The sequence below is a fragment of the Papio anubis genome, chromosome 3, assembly GCF_008728515.1.
Source record: "Papio anubis isolate 15944 chromosome 3, Panubis1.0, whole genome shotgun sequence".
NCBI lineage: Eukaryota > Metazoa > Chordata > Mammalia > Primates > Cercopithecidae > Papio > Papio anubis.
In genome coordinates this window covers 15,388,698-15,409,378 of record NC_044978.1, presented here as the reverse complement: position 1 = coordinate 15,409,378, position 20,681 = coordinate 15,388,698, and the positions used below count along the sequence as shown (strand labels likewise).

The 20,681-nt window shown below is 35.3% G+C and overlaps 1 protein-coding gene across 2 annotated transcripts in view; it reads right to left on the bottom strand.

The window, feature by feature from the left end:
* The window catches only part of FBXO8 (F-box protein 8), a 55,012-nt gene that overhangs the window by 18,414 nt on the left and 15,917 nt on the right, over positions 1-20,681 (bottom strand). Inside the window, exons 2-4 of one of the 2 annotated variants that reach the window (XM_009207887.3) lie at positions 20,540-20,653; positions 8,043-8,379; positions 4,974-5,100 (exon numbers count right to left, since the gene is read on the bottom strand). In XM_009207887.3, the coding sequence (XP_009206151.1) occupies positions 4,974-5,100; positions 8,043-8,371 (456 nt within the window). In that variant the 5' untranslated portion in view covers positions 8,372-8,379; positions 20,540-20,653. The remainder of the gene's footprint in view (positions 1-4,973; positions 5,101-8,042; positions 8,380-20,539; positions 20,654-20,681) is intronic. The other variant, XM_009207886.3, reaches the window with a different exon arrangement.

Sequence of the window (20,681 nt, the reverse complement as noted above, 5' to 3'; positions counted from 1 at the left end):
TCAACTCTCAGGGTTTGTTTGTTTGTTTGTTTTGTAGTACGTACTATCAGACCAAAGGAAAGAAAACAATTAGAGACCCACAGACTTTGATAAGAGAGAAGATTACATCTGATAACTGCAAGTGAACAACAGGATATTTCAATCATTCTAAAACATTTATTTACACACAGTAAGATTACAGATAATCTGTACTAGGTTATCTCAAAGTGTATTCCCTGGAATGTTTTTACCTTCCTCTCCCCAAAAAAGAAAGAACCCCACGTCAAACAAAATTAGATACATATCACATATAACATCTCCCTTGTTAGACAGTCACAATGTGCATCAAGGTATTAAAGGCTTTGAAAAGTTAGGCTGTAAATAAGCCAACTAATCATAATCTATCATGTTCAAATTAGACTTAAGAATTCATTTTTAACTGTGTATTCCCAAGGAATGCATTTGGGAAATGTTTATCAGTACATTCTAATAATGCCCATGACGGTTTTCATTCCCTAGGAATAAAAGTTAAAAGTTATTTTTCACCACTGTTGCTATGCTATGAAGTAATGGTATTGACGATTTAGTTGTTGAATATTGGAGCAAAAAGTCATTAACATATATCTGAGATACTATTCATAAGAACTGAACATAAATTCCTGAAATGCTTTCCATAATGGAGAACTACAAATTTCCTGTTTATACTTTAGCTGGTCCAGCAACAAAAAGAACACGTTATCTTGAAAGTAAGTTGCATATTCATTTCTACCTAAAACGTGTGGATACGTCAAATTTAAAGTATGTTTTATAATAGATTATATCCAAGATCAATTTAGTAAAATGCATAAAATTATATGCATGTGGATATTTCTGTATAAATACCAGAAAAATGTGCTTATATAGTCATTAAAAAAAAAAAAACAAAAAACTTTTGTTATCTGACCCCAATGAGGACATTTAAAACAAAAAACTGTTTAGAAACACAATTACACAAACAAAAATAAACCTATATTAAAGTTAAACCATGTTCACTACCAATTTTTCAAATCCTAAATTTAAAAATAACTATGTCAAGAAAGTGTTTTAATATACATTGGAGCACAAGTAATATAGTTTACTGGTTGTTAAATAAAATTACTTCATTATACTACTGCTAGTGGAATAAAATTGACACACACAACTTGTACATGCAGGGAAAATACAACTTAATGTAAATAGATGGTTTTCAGCACATTCCTTTACTAGAATGTGGCCACCTGCCACAAAGTACACAAGCTCATGCACAAGATCAAGACGTTACATACAGCTGAGATCACAATGTCATGCATAGTACAACAGCGTGCCAGATTATCGTACCACAAACTGTGCGGATGTTCTCCCCCACCCCATGAGCCACTGCCAGCAGCTGCTGTGGAGCTTGGTTACCCATATCCGTGACATGAACGGTGTCCTTTGGAGAATCTTGTTCCCTGTGGCTGTAAGTATTCTTATTTTTATAATATTTTAATGATGCTTGCTATCAAAATGTTAAGTACAATACTGGAAATTATGAAAAAGTAGATTTTTTACAATACTAAGCAATTATATACATCTTATCTCAGGTACCTGCAATAAGCATCACATATATAAACATATCATCAAAACTAATTTAGTGCTCAGAGTTAAATGAACCCAAAATAATTTATCTGATGACAGTGCTCCAGTGAGTGGGGAAAAAGAAAACAAAATACAATCTCCAAAAAGTACTGCCTAATTTTGAGCACTCAAAAAACTTGGCAAGAGTCATTCTAAAGTCTGGCTAAAGTATGACTCATACAGATATGTGCTATATAAGAACATTTATTAGGATAGATCTTTCACTTACATGATTTCAATTTTGAATACTTGACTTGGTAAACAATTAGCCAAGTTAACATTATTTATGTTAGTCAATGAAAGAAAGTATAGAATATAGTCACTGAACTACTTCCCCTCCTTTCTCTGAACTTATTAAGTGTATTGCAATGTCCTTGTTTTTCTATATATTTCCTAAGTGCATTCTGGTAAAGACAGCATTTTCTTTTGCTATTAGGTAACACTTGCTAAATTACATGTTCATAAAAGCATAGAATCAGAATTTTGGAACCTTGAGACACATTGAGTGGCTCAGCTCTATTCCTCTTGGGAGTACTACATGGCCCTTTTAGAATGATAAATTCAGTGCTTCTGGAATATTCCAGAGTACCTTTAAATCAGGCCAGGGAGTGAAAAAAAAAGAAAATACAGCCAACTCTCAATAACAATGGAAGGTAGGATAGATAAGTAAAATCTGAAGATCTAAAAATTTTATTTTAATTAATAACTTGAATCTCCTCTCAACATTTGACTTATAATTTTAAAAAATTATGTCAGATATAAAAAGAACTTGAATTTGAGCTCTTTTCTCTGCCCCCTCTCCAAACACCCTAGAGGAGGTACTAATAAGAACTGTATAGTCTGATATTGGTAGCTGCAAAGATGAAAACCTATTTATATGTCTAGCTTTTCCAAATTAGATATTTAAACCTATACATATAATATTTTAGTATATGAGGACCCATGCGTATTTTCATCTTTGTGTAAAAATGATTGATTTATAATTTGCTTAAAAATTGGCATTCCTTTAGCAAAGAATGACTACTTACCATAATCAATATCAGCAGTTACATCCAACTTTTCTGACTTTGTAACAATCTACAACTTAGTACTTACCAGGTTACATTTCCCTTAGAATGTAACATTTGAAAGTGATATGAATTGAAGATGACAGTTTTACTCAACATCAGAATAATTCATGAGAGGAGCCAGCATGCCTTGATTAAATGGATATAAGACTGGGGCTTAAAACAGCTGCCTCTCCTGATTCTTATGTACTGTACAGTACAACATTGTAGCATTCTGCCTCAGTTTTCCTCCAGCAATCATCATTCAATTACCTCAACAGACTGATGCAAAATACATATCTTTATTATGACTATTATTATGATCATTGAGACAGGGTCTCACTCTCACAGCTTATTGCACTCTTGACCTCTGGGGCTACATATCTTTATTAGGATTATGATTATTATCATTGAGACAGGGTATCACTCTCACAGCTTACTGCACCCTTGACCTCTGGGGCTCAAGTGATGCTCCTACCTCAGCCTCCCAAGTAGCTGGGACCACAGGCATGTACCACAATGCCTAGCTAATTTTTTAAAAATTTTTTGTGGAGACAGGATCTCCCTATGTTGTCCAGGCTGGTCTCAAACTCTTGGGCTCAAGTGATCCGCCTGCCTCAGACTCCTGGAGTGCTGGGATTACAGGCGTGAGCCACTATGCCTGGCCTGTAAAATACATATTTTATTATAAAGTTCATCATATGAACTGTTTTAATTAGCAACAAATAAACTTTAAGTTAAGAATAACAAAGTGTCTATAACTGTGCCATTATTTGAATATGTAAGTGCAGGAGAATCTCTTATAAGAGCAGGTATGCCACAGTGCAGGATAAAAAAAGGGACATTCTTATGTTGCCATATGTTTACATGGAAGATAACTGGGATTTGACCAAAAACAAGGTGAAAACAAGTATATTTTATAATAAAAGGCATTAGAAAAAAATGTGCAATAAAAGGACAATAATATTTAAGTTTATGATAAATAGTTTATCCATTTATTTGCCTTTCTGAAGAATGATCATTCGATTCTAAAAAGCAGTGTTGTATTGGTAAATGTGTAATTTGAACTTCTTATAAATCATTCTAATTTCATTAAGGTATCAGTTTGTTATTCATTGACAGTAATACCTCTTTAAATAGTGATGAAAGAAAAGAAACATCTGAATTTAAGTATTATACCTGGCTTTACAATATATATACTTTGTTATATTTCTGGAGATAAGACTTAACTGATAAGAAGTATATCAGTAATCCTTTGCAATGGCATTTTATTTTAAATTTATGTACCATAAAAATTTAACAAAAAATAAACCATATGTAAGTAAAAATCAATTGGTTAAAAAATATATTATTGGTATTACTATATGCATACATATAAAATTGGTATTTTTGTTTAAGACTCAAATATTTTACATAGGAGAAACATTTCCCTAATTATAACAAAAGTTAAGATAACTTTAGAAAATACTTGGCTGCATGATTTGAACTGTCGTTAATACCCCAACAACAAATAAAAAAAAGTTGGTTTCAAAAATTAGGTAAATTAAAATAATGCTGCAGATTAAATTTTTCCACAAAAAATAATGCATCCAAAAGTAGTAGTTCTGAGTGCTGTATAATTTTCACTTGGATTTCTAAGAATAAATCTGTAAGTATTTAAACATTTCTGAAAATGTGAACTTTTCCAGGACACAGTAAAATAAGAATAAGGAAAAAAAAATCAGTGAAAAAGTTGTTTTCACATTTTGATCATGCTTACATGTTATGTTAAGAAAGAATTAAATAATTAATACAAAATTCTTCAATTTTATAACAATCTACAAATAGTTCCTATGTCAACATGGAATTACATTGTTAAAGGCATTATTTGAAGACAACGTTTTGATTTGTCAGAAAATAGAACAAAGTCCTCAATGATTATCTTTGATAAAAGTAACCACTACTAAGGAAAAACAATAAACAGAAAAAAACTGCTACAGATAAAATCTGATGAACACACTCTGCGTTCTTATTATCAAATTTTGTGCTCTCTACTTATAATGTACTAATATTGTAATCAGGTCAGTAGAGGACTGAATATACATCATGGATGCTGCTACACAAAGTAAGCAGGTAGAAAGATTAGAATGTGACATGGTAAGGCGAAGAAAAATGACTATGTCACATAGCAATAGTTTAAAATACTGGTTTTCTCAGTGATTAAAAAAGCATGTTCAATGACTTTTTATTTTCCCTGCAGTTCATCATATTGGAAAGCTACAGCAAGACAGTAATACAGCTCACTGGATACAAATATTCAAGTTCTTCACTAACCTCATCTGGGTTGGCATTAAAGGTGAGGCTGCCTTCATCCAGCTGCATATACAATTTTCTAAAAGAAAATCCTAAAGGTGGGTTCTTATTGTATATGGAACAGTGACCCCAAGTGGATTTGCACAACCTGTAAAATCAGAGAAAATAAGACAAGAAAACATTACTACATTTAATTTCCTAAGTTAAATATGCATATACATGAAAAAATAGTAACATGAAATAAGATTGAATTTTATAGGTATAAAGTTTAAAATTTTTAAGTTTGTCCTTGTTTTCTATTTGTTTACTAGAGTATGACAGATGCTTTAAATTTAGCAATTTTGACAGCATCTAATAAATATGAGTTATAAAGATCAATAATATTCATGAGTACTATCTGAAGTTAAACATAAACTATCATAATAGTAGTAATAATAGCTAACATTTACTGAGTACTTACTAGATGTCAGACCCTATTTTAAGTATTTTTATTGGATTAGCTTGCCTAATCTTCACAACAATCCTATGACGTTGGTGATACAGATAAGAAACACAGAGACAAAACAGTTACCCAAGATCATATGGCTAACATGCATAGATGCAGGATTTCAAACAATGAGTAATCCACAGCATGCAATTATTAACCAAGAATCTAAATAGGGTTTATTAACTAATTCTATGTGCTCTATTGTGAAATAAAACTAAATGGGAGGAAAAGATTGCTGGGCAGGGAAACAACTTTTGTTTTTCAAATAATAAATGTTACAACAGACAAATTAAACATAGAAATTGTTTGTAATGCCACAACTTGAATACATTCATCAAGCTGTGATGTTAAACATAGCTGTTTTTAAGATACTGCTTCAAAAATACTGGTTCTTTACTATCAGAGCGATACATGATTGTTTAGAAATTCTATAAAACCTAAAATACTAACAGTTCATATCTCAAAACACACTGCAGATTGGGATAGTTGTTTCTAACTCGTTACAGAGGCAATAGCTACTGGTTATTTGAAAGCTAAAGTTTTATCTTATTATAATGCCTGGAAATTCTGGATATCTACCACAGAGCCTTAAATATAAATGCATTATTCTAGAGACACAGAGAATACTTAAATTATATTCTGATACAATTGTAATGAGTCTTTGTCTCAAAATTATCTCATCTGTTGTGTATTCAAAAGCACCTGCTACTTGTTGAGACAAATGAAACTGTTTACTTTCTTATATTCATTATTAGTTTCTGCCTCAAATTTCCTTCTTTTAATAAACACACAAAGTGCAGGGCAACAAGAAAAAGTTACTGTCTGAGCACATAACATCAACAATTGTGAGGACAAGGGGGTAAAATATCTAATTTAGCATGAGACTATCCTCTTAGTAGTTGATTTATACTGCTGTATTATTTTTACCCACCAAATGAAATCACTGACTGAAAACTGTAAGTATAAAAAATTGTTTAGAATATTATCAATATTTTTTCAGTCTTATTAATCTAGTCCCAATAAAACTCAAAACTAGAGTTTTATTACTAAGCTATGTGAAAACCAGAGAACTTCCCAACATCAATGAGTATTCAATACATCCAAAGTTGAAATTAAAACTAAGCCAGTCTTTAATTTCAAACAGAAGCAATTTATTATTAAGGAGAAAATCCAAGTATTATTAAAATAGGCATAATTATGGCAAACATTTCTTTCACAAATGAAAAATTCAGATTTAAACCTCAAATGAAGAATATATTCTGATTGACTTTGGGAAGACTAGAAATTAAACTTTTTAAAGAAGTTCAAATAAAGAAACAGAAATTAAGTTAGTGAGGAATACTAAAATATAGAAAAGAGATTATAAAGAATGATCCAGTTTAAAAGTACTTTCATTTCCTCTTCTATTCACATGATTAAAAAAATTAATAACTTATTTATTTTAAAGACTCCTCTTTAATAGAATTTCCTCACATAGTACTTTCACTATGTCAAACAAATGAATAAAAGAATAACAAGATATGATATTGACGATTTTTATCTATTTAGAGGTTGAGAAAGGACCTATATAACTTGTACTATAACTATGTGACATCAGAAAACCTAACAGGAATGTCATTACTGAAAATATATTTTGACTAAAGTTTGCAATTTATTAAGTCTCAATTAGATTTCTAGTTTGAAATTACATGAAGTCTTAAAAAGATGTTTGTTTCTAGTTACATTCTATATTTTTATAAAGATCCACTTCAAGATAGTAAGACAAACTTTGGTAAGGGATGCTAAAAGGTCTGAGATCCAATTATTCCATGTTTGGTAATATTCTTAGGCCAAAAAGTCATGTACCTATACTTTTTGTTAAAGTATATGATGCTATTGAAGGAGTAACTTAGGTTCAATAAAACAGATTCTATTCCAGCAAATGTTCTTAGATTTGTGGTTTTAATTCAAACTAGTACAACGTGAAAATTTATATAATCTACTTTAAGTTCAGCAAGTAAATAAAAACAACGGTTTGTCCCCTTGCTTTCTAATATTTGCCTACTTCATTAAAATGCTGGTTAGGAAAAAAAAGTAGATACAATTTTCACCAGTTAAATTTTATTCTAACAAGCACCTTTGAAGAAATATAGAATTGAGTAAAAATGTAAGGCTCTATATGAAGAAAATTAAAAACAGTAACATTTGAGGACTATTCATTGATTTTGAAGTCTGCCTATTCTTCAGATGGGATACCTATGGGAAGCACAAACTACACAGCATGTGAACACTCCAACTTTTAAATTAGAAATTCTCACTCCACAACTTTGCGGTATTTTTAGAATAAAGTGAGAGTTTCTGATTTATAATGAACTGACAGAGCCTGATTGGTAACCTCTCTTCTAATTGTAAAGTTGTTATTCTATTTTCTATTGTCCTCCTTTTCACAAGATCAAATTTGACTGTGATGCTAACTGTATATTTTTCCAGGTTTTAATAAAGAGTATCTCAAAGTACAAGACCAAGTTTAAAGAAAATATTTTGTAATATATATTATTAAAAGAACATTTAAACATGGTTATGTTTAGAGATACTTGAATTCAACATTGGTGGGTTTAACTTACCCTTGCCAGAGAAGTTCATCATTTGCGAGGTCCTGCCAAACACACGAAGCCAAGCAAAGGTCAGTTGCATTCAGGTAGGACAAGATGGTGAAGCTTAGCTCAGGAGGCAGCATTTCCAAATTAATGAATCCTTCCTGTTCTTTTGATTTCCTTGCCTTCAAAAGATGATATATGTCAATGCCCCCTTGGACTTGTTTACGATGATTGCTGTTAGAAATGTTGTTCGCAGCCATTCTCCTGCTCTGCTCTCTAGTGAGGTAGCCTTGCTCACTGTAGCCTTCTTGTTGTAGCTGCTGGTTTCTGACAACTCTCCACAACCCCTGACCCATCTGCAAGCCTGGGAAAAAGCCAGAATGTAATAAGGGTGACATTTAAAAAGTAACCCATTTTCCCCAGTGGTATAACAAATCTGACATGAAGCATTCATTTACCAGAATTAAAACTTCTCATTAAAACCTATTAAAACCAGAAGTATATTATTAAGAATAGCTGAAACATTGTAAGTGTAAATTTTGATAGACAAAGTTTCGGAATTACTTGGTTTGATCATCACCTTTATCCCGGTTTGCTAACTACTTTTAAAGTCCATAGGTGACATAATCATTTTTCACGTGGTAAGATTTAAAAGTTATTGATGTCCTTAATACTCTTACAAATTATAATTATGTGGACTTATGGGCCAGTATCAAATACAGCTCTGATCAGAGCAAAGACTCTAGTTAAAAGGCCTCCAGACCCTGCTTTTCATCACAATTCAGTCTAAGCTAAGCTAGCTCCTTTTAACCAAACTCCCAGATGTGTTAACAGCTGGGAAACAGGCTTTTAGTTTAATTCTTGCCAGTCTACACTTATGTTGTAGACTGTAATAAAATGTAACATAGGCCCTGAAGTCTAATTCAGAAACCTTATAAATTAGACACCTAGAACTCCAAGATAAATGCTCAGTAACAGTCTACTATTTAGTTTTGTTGTTGCCTTAAATTAAAAACTGTAATTTAGATAAATTTTCTAATTCTTCTCCACAAATCCCTATGGATTCTTCAGAAGTACCTGGGAAAAGTCACCAGAAGAAGGCGTGCTCCAGTCTCCCCACTACCATCTGACCTCCCACCAAGGCATTCTACATTTGTCTGTCACATATATTGACTTCCTCATGTACAAATGTATTACAAAATTCCTAGATCTAGATTTGGCATTGCCTTTTAATAGCTTTTCTAGGGCAAATAAAGTCATTCAGAACAACTAAATCAGAGTTCTTAATGAATATGAATAATTACTTTCATGATCTCTTTTTCAAACAAAATACTTTTGTTTTATCAACTCAAGTTGACAGCTAATACCTGTGTGTTTCAAAAACTTGGAAAAAATACTGACTTTCCCATAAAATCATTAAAATAGTCAAATAATTTTTATAGCATGACCTGAACTTAAAATATAACGTTGTTTTAATTAATTGTTTACAATAAGGACTAACAAAAACAAAAGCAAAAATCCCAAACGACAAAAAAACAAACCAACAGTGACTAGGTATCTTTTAATTAGAAATAATTTGAAAATTGAGCAGAACTTCAAAGAATGTCAAAGATACTATTATTGTAGTATTTAAAAAGGTATGATCCATGCATTTATTTACTAAACCTTTGGCTACTGTTTCGATAATGGCCACTAAATTCAGTCATTTGCTGATTAAAGCAGAAAAAATAGTCCAAGATAATTTTTAACTCTTCCCCCACCTTATATTGTCCTGCTTGGAATCCCAGCAGCTTAAGCTATAAAGGTATGGCTGGGAGGTATAAAGAGAAGAAACTAATAATTTTAAAATGTAGGCATATTTGTTTTTGAAAAGAAGGCACAAAAGATAACCCTTCTCTCCCTACTACACACACAACACCATGGTATTTCTTCCTAAATAAGTGGTGAAGCTATACAAATAAAATGTTTTAGAAAATACAGAATATCAAGAAAATAAAAAGCCACAGACCAGTAGAAAATCTTTGCAAAACACATATGTGATAAAAAGACTGTGTATCCAAAAAAGGTAAAGAACTCTTTATTTTTTTTAAGTTCATTTTTTAAAAAATTATACTTCAACTTCTAGGGTAAATGTGCACAACGTGCAGGTTACATATGTATACATGTGCCATGTTGGTGTGCTGCACCCATTAACTCGTCATTTACATTAGGTATATCTCCTACTGCTATCCCTCCTCCCCCTCCCCCACAATAGGACCCAGTGAGTGATGATCCCCTCCCTGTGTCCAAGTGATCTCAGTGTTCAATTCCCACATACCTATGGTGAGGAACATGCGGTGTTGGTTTTAGTTCTTGCGACAGTTTGCTGAGAATGATGGTTTCCAGCTGCATCCATGTCTCTACAAAGGACACAAACTCATCCTTTTATGGCTGCATAGTATTCCATGGTGTATATGTGCCATGTTTTCTTAATCAGTCTGTCACTGATGGACATTTGGGTTGATTCCAAGTCTTTGCTGTGTGTGAATAGTGCGCAATAAACATACGTGCATGTCTTTATAGCAGCATGACTTATAATCCTTTGGGTATATCCCAGTAATGGGATGGCTTGGTCAAATGGTATTTCTAGTTCTAGATCCTTGAGGAATTGCCATACTGTTTCCCACAATAGTTGAACAGTTTACAGTCCACTAACTTAGTGCAAAAGTGTTCCTATTTCTCCACAGCCTCCCCAGCACCTGTTGCTTCCTGATTTTTAATGATTGCCAGTACAACTGGTGTGAGATGGTAACTCATTGTGGTTTTGATTTTGCATTTCTCTGATGGCGAGTGATGATGAGCAGTTTTTTCATGTGTTTGTTGGCTGTATGAATGTCTTCTTTTGAAGTGTCTGTTTCACCTCCTTTGCCCACTTTTGATGGGGTTATTTTTTCTAAGTAGAATTGAGTTCTTTATAGGTTCTGGATATTAGCCCTTTGTCAGATGAGCAGATTGCAAATTTTCTCCCCATTCTGTAGGTTGCCTGTTCACTCTGATGGGAGTTTTCTTTTTTGCTATGCAGAAGCTCTTTTAGTTTAATTGGATCCCATTTGTCAATTTTGGCTTTTGTTGTTGTTGCTTTTGGTGTTTTAGACATGAAGTGCTGCCCATGCCTATGTCCTGAATGGTATTACTAGGTTTTTCTTCTAGGGTTTTATGGTTGTGGAGTCCTAACATTTGGAGTCTCTAATCCATCTTGAATTAATTTTCATATGAGGTAAGGAAGGATCAGTTTCAGCTTTCTACTTATTGTAATTTTCCAGCACCATTTTATTAAACAGGGAACCTTTTCCATTTCTTGTTTTGTCAGGTTTGTCAAAGATCAGATGGCTGTAGATGTGTGTAATTATTATTTCTGAGGACTCTGTTCTGTTCGTGGTCTATATCTCTGTTTGTTACCAGTACCATGCTGTTTTGGTTACTATAGCCTTGTAGTATAGTTTAAAGTCAGGTAGCATGATGCCTCCAGCTTTATTCTTTGACTTAGGATTGTCTTGGCAATGGGATACTTACGGTTCCATATGAACTTTAAAGCAGTTTTCCAATTCTGTGAAGAAAGTCATTGGTAACTAATGGGGATGGCATTGAATCTATAAATTACCTTGGGCGAGTATGGCCATTTCCACGATATTGATTCTTCTATCACGAGCATGGTATGTTCTTCCATTTGTTTGTAATATACTGATTTCACTGAGCAGTGGTTTGTAGTTCTCCTTGAAGAGGTCCTTTAAATCCCTTGTAAGTTGGATTCCTAGGTATTTTATTCTCTTTGAAGCAATTGTGAATGGGAGTTCATTCATGATTTGGCTCTCTGTTTGTCTGTTACTGGTGTATAAGAATGCTTGTGATTTTTGCACATTGATTTTGTATCCTGAGACTTTGCTGAAGTTGCTTATCAGCTTAAGGAGATTTTGGGCTGAGACAATGCGGTTTTCTAAATATACAATCATGTCATCTGCAAAGAGGGACAATTTGACTTCTTCTTTTCCTAACTGAATACTCTTGATTTCTTTCTCCTGCCTGATTGCCCTAGCCAAAACTTCCAACACTATGTTGAATAGGAGTGGTGAGAGAGGGCATCCCTGTCTTGTGACAGTTTTCAAAGGGAATGCTTCCAGTTTTTGCCCATACAGTATGATATTGGCTGTGGGTTTGTCATAAATAGCTCTTATTATTTTGTGATACGTTCCATCAATACCTAGTTTATTGAGAGTTTTTAGCATGAAGGGCTGTTGAATTTTGTCAAAGGCCTTTTCTGCATCTATTGAGATAATCACGTGGTTGTTGTCTTTGGTTCTGTTTATATGCTGGATTATGTTTATTGATTTGTGTATGTTGAACCAGCCTTGCATCCCAGGGATGAAGCCCACTTGACCATGGTGGATAAGCTTTTTGATGTGCTGCTGGATTCCGTTTGCCAGTATTTTATCAAGGATTTTTGCATCGATGTTCATCAGGGATAATGGTCTAAAATTCTCTAGTTTTGTTGTATCACTGTCAGGCTTTGGTATCAGGATGAGGTTGGCCTCATAAAATGAGTTTGGGAGGATTCCCTCTTTTTCTATTGATTGGAATAGTTTCAGAAGGAGTAGTACCAACTCCTCCTTGTACCTCTGGTAGAATACGGTTGTGAATCCATCTGATCCTGGACTTTTTTTGGTTAGTAGGCTATTAATTATTGCCTCAATTTCAGCGCCTGCTATTGGTCTATTCAGGGATTCAACTTCTTCCTGGTTTAGTCTTGGGAGAGTGTAAGTGTCCAGGAAATTATCCATTTCTTCTACGTTTTCTAGTTTATTTGTGTAGAGGTGTTTATAGTATTCTCTGATGGTAGTTTGTATTTCTGTGGGGTCGGTGGTGATATCCCCTTTATCATTTTTTATTCCATCTATTTGATTCTTCTCTCTTTTCCTCTTTATTAGTCTTGCTAGTGGGCTATTAATTTTGTTGATCTTTTCAAAAAACCAGCTCCTGGATTCATTGATTTTTTGGAGGGTTTTTTGTGTCTCTATCTCCTTCAGTTCTGCTCTGATCTTAGTTATTTCTAGCCTTCTGTTAGCTTTTGAATGTATTTGCTCTTGCTTCTCTAGCTCTTTAAATTTTGATGTTAGGGTGTCAAGTTTAGATCTTTCCTATTTTCTCTTGTGGGCATTTAGTGCTATAAATTTCCCTCTACACACTGCTTTAAATGTGTCCCAGAGATTCTAGTATGTTGTATCTTTGTTCTCATTGGTTTCAAAGAACATCTTAATTTCTGCCTTCATTTCGTTATATACCCAGTAGTCATTCAGGAGCAGGTTGTTCAGTTTCCATGTAGTTGAGTGGTTTTGAGTGAGTTTCTTAATCCTGAGTTCTAGTTTGATTGCACTGTGGTCTGAGAGACAGTTTGTTATAATTTCTGTTCTTTTACGTTTGCTGAGGAGTGCTTTACTTCCAACTATGTGGTCAATTTTGAAATAAGTGCAATGTGGTGCTGAGAAGAATGTATATTCTGTTGATTTGGGGTGGAGAGTTCTGTAGATGTCTATTAGGTCCGCTTGGTGCAGAGTTGATTTCAATTCCTGGATATCCTTTTTAACTTTCTGTCTCGTTGATCTGTCTAAGGTAGACAGTGGGGTGTTAAAGTCTCCCATTATTGTTGTATGGGAGTCTAAGTCTCTTTGTAAGTCTCTAAAGACTTGCTTTATGAATCTGGGTGCTCCTGTATTGGATGCATATATATTTAGGATAATTAGCTCTTCCTGATGAATTGATCCCTTTACCATTATGTAATGGCCTTCTTTGTCTCTTTTGATTTTTAATGGTTTAAAGTCTGTTTTATCAGAGACTAGTATTGCAACTCCTGCTTTTTTTTGTTTTCCATTTGCTTGGTAGATCTTCCTGCATCCCTTTATTTTGAGCCTATGTGTGTCTCTGCATGTGAGATGGGTCTCCTGAATACAGCAAACTGATGGGTCTTGGTTCTTTATCCAATTTGCCAGTCTGTGTCTTTTAATTGAACCGTTTAGTCCATTTACATTTAAGGTTAATATTGTTATGTGTGAATTTGATCCTGTCATTATGATATTAGCTGGTTATTTTGCTTGCTAGTTGATGCAGTTTATTCCTAGCATTGATGGACTTTACATTTTGACATGTTTTTGCAATGGCTGGTACCTGCTGTTCCTTTCCATGTTTAGTGCTTCCTTCAGGATCCCCTGTAGGGCAGGCCTGGTGGTGACAAAATCTCTAACATTTACTTGTCTGTAAAGGATTTTATTTCTCCTTCACTTATGAAATTTAGTTTGGCTGGATATGAAATTCTGGGTTGAAAATTCTTTTCTTTAAGAATGTTGAATATTGGCCCCCTCTCTCTTCTGACTTGGAGAGTTTCTGCCAAGAGATCTGCTGTTAGTCTGATGGGCTTCCCTTTGTGGGTAACCCGACCTTTCTCTCTGGCTGCCCTTAACATTTTTTCCTTCAACTTTGGTGAATCTGACAATTATGTGTCTTGGAGTTGCGCTTCTCGAGGAGTATCTTTGTGGCTTTCTCTGTATTTCCTGAATTTGAATGTTGGCCTGCCTTACTAGGTTGGGGAAGTTCTCCTGGATGATATCCTGCAGAGTGTTTTCCAACTTGGTTCCATTTTCCCCGTCACTTTCAGGCACACCAATCAGACGTAGATTTGGTCTTTTCACATAATTCCATATTTCTTGGAGGCTTTGTTAATTTCTTTTTACTCTTTTTTCTCTACACTTCTCTTCTCACTTCATTTCATTCATTTGATCTTCAATCGCTGATAATCCTTCTTCCAGTTGGTCCAGTCGGTTACTGAAGCTTGTGCATTTGTCATGTAGTTCTCGTGTTATGGTTTTCATCTCTGTCAGTTCTTTTAAGGTCTTCTCTGCATTGATTATTCTAGTTATTCATTCATCCATTCTTTTTTCAAGGTTTTTAGTTTCTTTGTGCTGGTTACGTAGTTCCTCCTTTAGCTCTGAGAAGTTTGATTGACTGAAGCCTTCTCTCAACTTGTCAAAGTCATTCTCCATCCAGCTTTGTTCTGTTGCTGGCGATGAGCTGTGTTCATTTGGAGGGGGAGATGTGCTCTGATTTTTTGAATTTCCAGCTTTTCTGCACTCCTTTTTCCCTATCTTTGTGGTTTTATCTGCCTTTGATCTTTGATGATGGTGACATACTGATGGGGCTTTGGTGTGAGTGTCCTTTCTGTTTGTTAGTTTTCCTTCTAACAGTCAGGACCCTCAGCTGTAGGTCTGTTGGAGTTTGCTTGAGGTCCACTCCAGACCCTGTTTACCTGGTATCAGCAGCGGAGGCTGCAGAAGATAGAATATTGCTGAACAGCGAGTGTTGCTGTCTGATTCTTGCTCTGGAAGCTTCGTCTCAGGGGTGTACCCTGCCGTGTGAGGTGTGAGGTGTTGGTCTGCACCTAGTGGGTGATGTCTCCCAGTTAGGCTACTCAGGGGTGAGGGACCCACTTGAGCAGGCAGTCTGTCCGTTCTCAGATCTCAACCTCTGTGCTGGGAGATCCACTTCTCTCTTCAAAGCTGTCAGACAGGGGCATTTACCTCTGCCGAGGTTTCTGCTGCTTTTTGTTTAGCTATGCCCTGTCCCCAGAGGAGGAGTCTACAGAGGCAGGCCAGCCTCCTTGAGCTGTGGTGGGCTCCACCCAGTTTGAGCTTCCCAGTGGCTTTGTTCATCTACTTAAGCCCCAGCAATGGTGGGCGCCCCTCCCCCAGCCTCACTGCCACCTTGCAGTTAGATCTCAGACTGCTGTGCTAGCAATGAGGGAGGCTCCGTGGGCGTGGGACACTCTGGATCAGGTGTAGGATATAATCTCCTGGTGTGCTGTGTGCTAAGACCCTTGGTAAAGCGCAGCATTAGGGTGGGAGTTACCCGATTTTCCAGGTGTTGTGTGTCTCAATTTCCTCTGGCTAGGAAAAGAAATTCCCTACCCCCTTGCACTTCCCAGGTGAGGTGATGCCTCACCCTGCTTCAGCTCTCGCTGGTCTGGTCGGGCTGCACCCATGGACCAGTGCCAACTGTCCGACATGCCCCAGTGAGATGAACCAGGTACCTCAGTTGAAAATGCAGAAATCACCCGTCTTCTGTGTTGCTCACGCGGAGAGCTGGAGGCTGGAGCTGTTCCTATTTGGTAAAGAACTCTTTTTTTTTTTTTTTTTTTTTGAGACGGAGTCTTGCTCTGTCGCCCAGGCTGGGGTGCAGTGGCCGGATCTCAGCTCACTGCAAGCTCCACCTCCCGGGTTTACGCCATTCTCCTGCCTCAGCCTCCCGAGTAGCTGGGACTACAGGCGCCCGCCACCTCGCCTGGCTAGTTTTTTTTATTTTTTAGTAGAGATGGGGTTTCACCGTGTTAGTCAGGATGGTCTCGATCTCCTGACCTCGTGATCCACCCGTCTCGGCCTCCCAAAGTGCTGGGATTACAGGCTTGAGCCACCGCGCCCGCTTAAACCTCAGCGATAAGGAAATAATCCAATTTAAAAAATGAGTGAAAGATCTGAATAGACACCTCATCAAAGAAAATATACAATGGCAAATAAGCATATGAAAAGATGCTCAACATCGTATGTCATGAGGGAATTGAAAATAAAGTAACAATGAGATACTACTACAACTACTACACACCCATTAAAAGAGTATACCCAAAAGAGTGACAATACCAAATGCTGGCAAGGATGTAGGAATGCAAAATGATACAATCACTTTGGAAGACAGGTAGTTTCTTTAAAAATTAAACATACTTTGTATGATTCAGTATTAGCATTCCTTGGTATTTATCTAAATAAAAGTTTATGTCCACACAAAAACCTACACGTGAATGTTTAAAGCAGTTTTGGTAATTAATTTTCAAAATCTGTAAGCAACTATGATGTACTTCATTATAAGAATGTATAAATAAGCTGTGGTACAATATATCTATACAACTGAAAATTATTTAGCAGTAAAAAGAAAAGAGTTATCAAGCAATGAAAAGACATGGAGGAACCTTAAGTGCCTAATACTAATGTTAACTAAAAAAAGCAAATCTAAAAAAGTTCTTTACTGTATGATTCTAATTACAAGATATTCTGGAAAACACAAAACCATGGAGACAGTAGGAAAGATTAACGTACAAAAAATAGAGAATGTCAACAAACAATTACAAGTTTTATATTTGTTTAATGTTTAAATGTGCCATGTCACATTACAACATAAGTACAACTTAATTTTGACACAAGTTGAACATTTTAAGTCTACTAATCATAAAGAAAAGTATTTTATTTTCACCATGGTTATTCCTCTGTTTAACTCAGCAAGAAAATATCTAGAACTTACGTTAATTGCTGAGCTCACCTCGCAGAGCTATTATTTTAAATAATTAAATTTATTCTTCTCTTTTGTTTTTGTACCACTAAAGGTAAATTATCAAACATGGTAACTGCAGTATCTGAAGTCTCAATATTTAAAGCATTTATTAACAATTTCAGTCTATTTTCCTACAGAATCTTTCTAGTGGCATATGGTGAAGCAGCTGTTGCTACTCTTAGGCCTGTTGCTAGGGAACGAAGAATCAGGGTGATTTCCCTAGGCTCTGGACTTTAATGGAAATCACTTAAATTAATCACACTGGATAATTTGATTCAGAAAACATCCAGCAGGTAGAAAGAGGTAAAGCCAGCAGCTGGTTCTTTAAAAAACTAATAATTAATAATGGGGAGGTTGGAGGGTTGAGGCTCATGTATACATAGTTCAGACAAAGAAAACTGCAAGATTATACCTTATTTTCTGTATTCCTACTGCTAAACAATACTGAAAATTGTCCCCTTGGGACTTTCATTTCCCTTTAAAGCAGTTCTTGATCCTAGGTAAAAACACAGTAATGATAAAGCACTCTGAGAAAAAGTAATATCATGAGTTTAGCATTTGGAGAAAGAAAAGGGAGTCTATAGTGTTCTGCCCCCATTCCCTATCTTCCTTAGCGTAATAGGGATGCGAAACATGGCTGTAACTGTCAGAAAAGCTTTAAAACTCTCAAAATGACATGACATCCATTGTGTAAGTTGTAAAGCAAGTCATGGAGGGAGCACAGTGGTATGGATTTTGAAGTCAGACAGAACTGAGTTTAAATCCTGACTTTATTAGTTATTACTTACAGGACCTTGGGAAAGTTACTTGACTACTCTGAGCTTTGGTTTCTTCATGTACAATGCAAAAAAATAATAATGATAAAAATATCTATAGCTCAAAAAGCTATTGTGTTAAATAAGATAATGTACATAAAGTTCATTTCATGGCTAACAGTCAACTAACAGTCAATATGTTAGATATTACTTTGACAAGCATATTTTCATCAAGTGAAAGTAAGCACTTTCATAAAGCTTACTTAATGATACTTCAACTGTTCTGATGTCCTGCCTGTTTAATAAGCTTATTTGTTCATGTTGCTACTTGTACAGCTTTGTAGGGCCTCTACATGCAATTCGCCTCTTTTAGTTATTTCATATTTTGACCATGTTTTTATTTTTATCTTCTTGTAAATGTAATTCTTTTATATCAATGACCCAGCAACAACAACAAAAAACTCTAGAAAACAAAAAAGGCTGTGTTGTCTTTCACAAAAAATTTTAAAACTCAGCATGCCTGAGGATGGGGTCAATAGCAGTGTCATGAAATAGGTCTTTGTGTTATTGTTAATAATCGGTCAAGATGTGGCTAGGTGTGGTGACTCATGCCTGCAATCCCAGCACTTTGAGAAGCTGAGGCAGGAGGACTGCTTGAGACCAAGAGTTCAAGACCAGACAGGGCAACATAGACCCCGTTTCCACAAAATACAAAAAAAGTTAGCTAGGTGCGATGGTGTATACCTGTAGTCCTATCCACTCAGGAGTCTGAGGCAGGAAGATCACTTGAGCTCAGGAGTTTGAGGTTATAGTGAGCTATGATCACACCACTGCACTACAACCTGAGTGACAGAGTGAGAAATTGTCTCTAAAAAAAAATTAAAATTAAAAATTAAAAGAAAATAAGCTGTCAACACTAGCTCTAAAAGAGATGTAGAATATGACGCAGTTTCATGTTGGGTTCTTCTATGATTTCAAACTCTTGAAAATAGTGTTTAGACTGAACCAATTGAAACTTAATTTCAAAGTATAAAGTCTTCAGATTTGTCTTAAAAGTTTTAATAATATCTTGTTATAACAATTTTAAAACTGAAACATAATATTATAAAAGATATAGTACTGTCCTGTCGCTTGCAGAAATTGTTAGGTAAAAAAGACAGCTGCAATGTGGAATCACTGAATACGCAAAAAGTTTCAAATTGAAAAAAAATTCAATACAAAAGAAGTTTTTGTATTTGAAATCACTAGTTTTGGTGTAAATATGGATTCTGTGATGAAACTACAGCTTTATTTGTTCACTCAAAATAGGTGGAGAAAATAGATATTTATTTCTTAGAAAAAATATTTACTCTTCTAAGAACATAATTAATCTATGTTAGTCTATCTCATATAGAAATAAAAGAAATACAGTGCTTCTTGTTATTCATGGCAATTACGTTCTTTAAAGTTTCTGCAAACACTGAATTAGCAATACTGAACCATTGTTTCTAGGGAATTATAGGGTTAGGTTACTGTAAGCCTCTTTTCACAATATCTTCATTAACTGATCAATACACAGCCTTATTTTATGTGTGTTTCTGCTGAAAGACATTTAATATATATTGCTAATTCATTAACTGTGAACTCATGGCCAATGGCACTATAACTCAGGCTTGAATGAGGCTTATCTAACATGTATTTTCTCCATAAGGCACAACACTTAGGAAAACTAGACAACACTTCTGCACTAGGCTTGGGGGCCGTTTTTTTTTTGTTGTTTTTTGGTTTTTGGTTTTGGAGATGGAGTCTCACTCTGTGGCCCAGGCTGGAGTGCAGTGGCGTACTGCAAGCTCCGCCTCCCAGGTTCACGCCATTCTCCTGCCTCAGCCTCCGGAGTAGCTGGGACTACAGGCGCCAGCTACCATGCCCGGCTAATTTTTTCTTTGTATTTTTAGTAGAGACGATGTTTCACCATGTTAGCCAGGATAGTCTCGATCTCCTGACCTCATGATACGCCCGCCCTGGCCTCCCAAAGTGCTGGGATTACAGGTGTGAGCCACCTCGCCCGGCCAGGGGCCATTTTAAACACTAAAACCACTAAGAAAAAGCATGTGGGAAATGTGGCATTAAATAAGCCACAAAAAGGACACTTGTTTATAATGAGAGCTAAGATAAGGCGGCAGAGCCTTGCCTTCAACCTCAGCTGCGAAAGTGCACCTTGAACAACACATTTTTTTCAGCTATTGTGCATGTTTGCTAAAGGCTGCAGAAGCAACAGGAGTACTCCTTTGAGAGATACAAATAAATTTTAGTGAGTAGGTAAATTCACCAATACAAAATTATAAATAATGAAGATCAACTGTAATTAATACAATTCAAGGTGTCCCATACCTTTTCTTCCAAATTTGAATTTATTTTGTTCAAAGCTTCTTTATCATGTTGAGAGGATCTATAAAAATCTTTCTAAGGAGCTTCAAAATAAAACCAAACATATTTTTTCTTGGTCTACAAACAAAGAAACATGACTTCATTA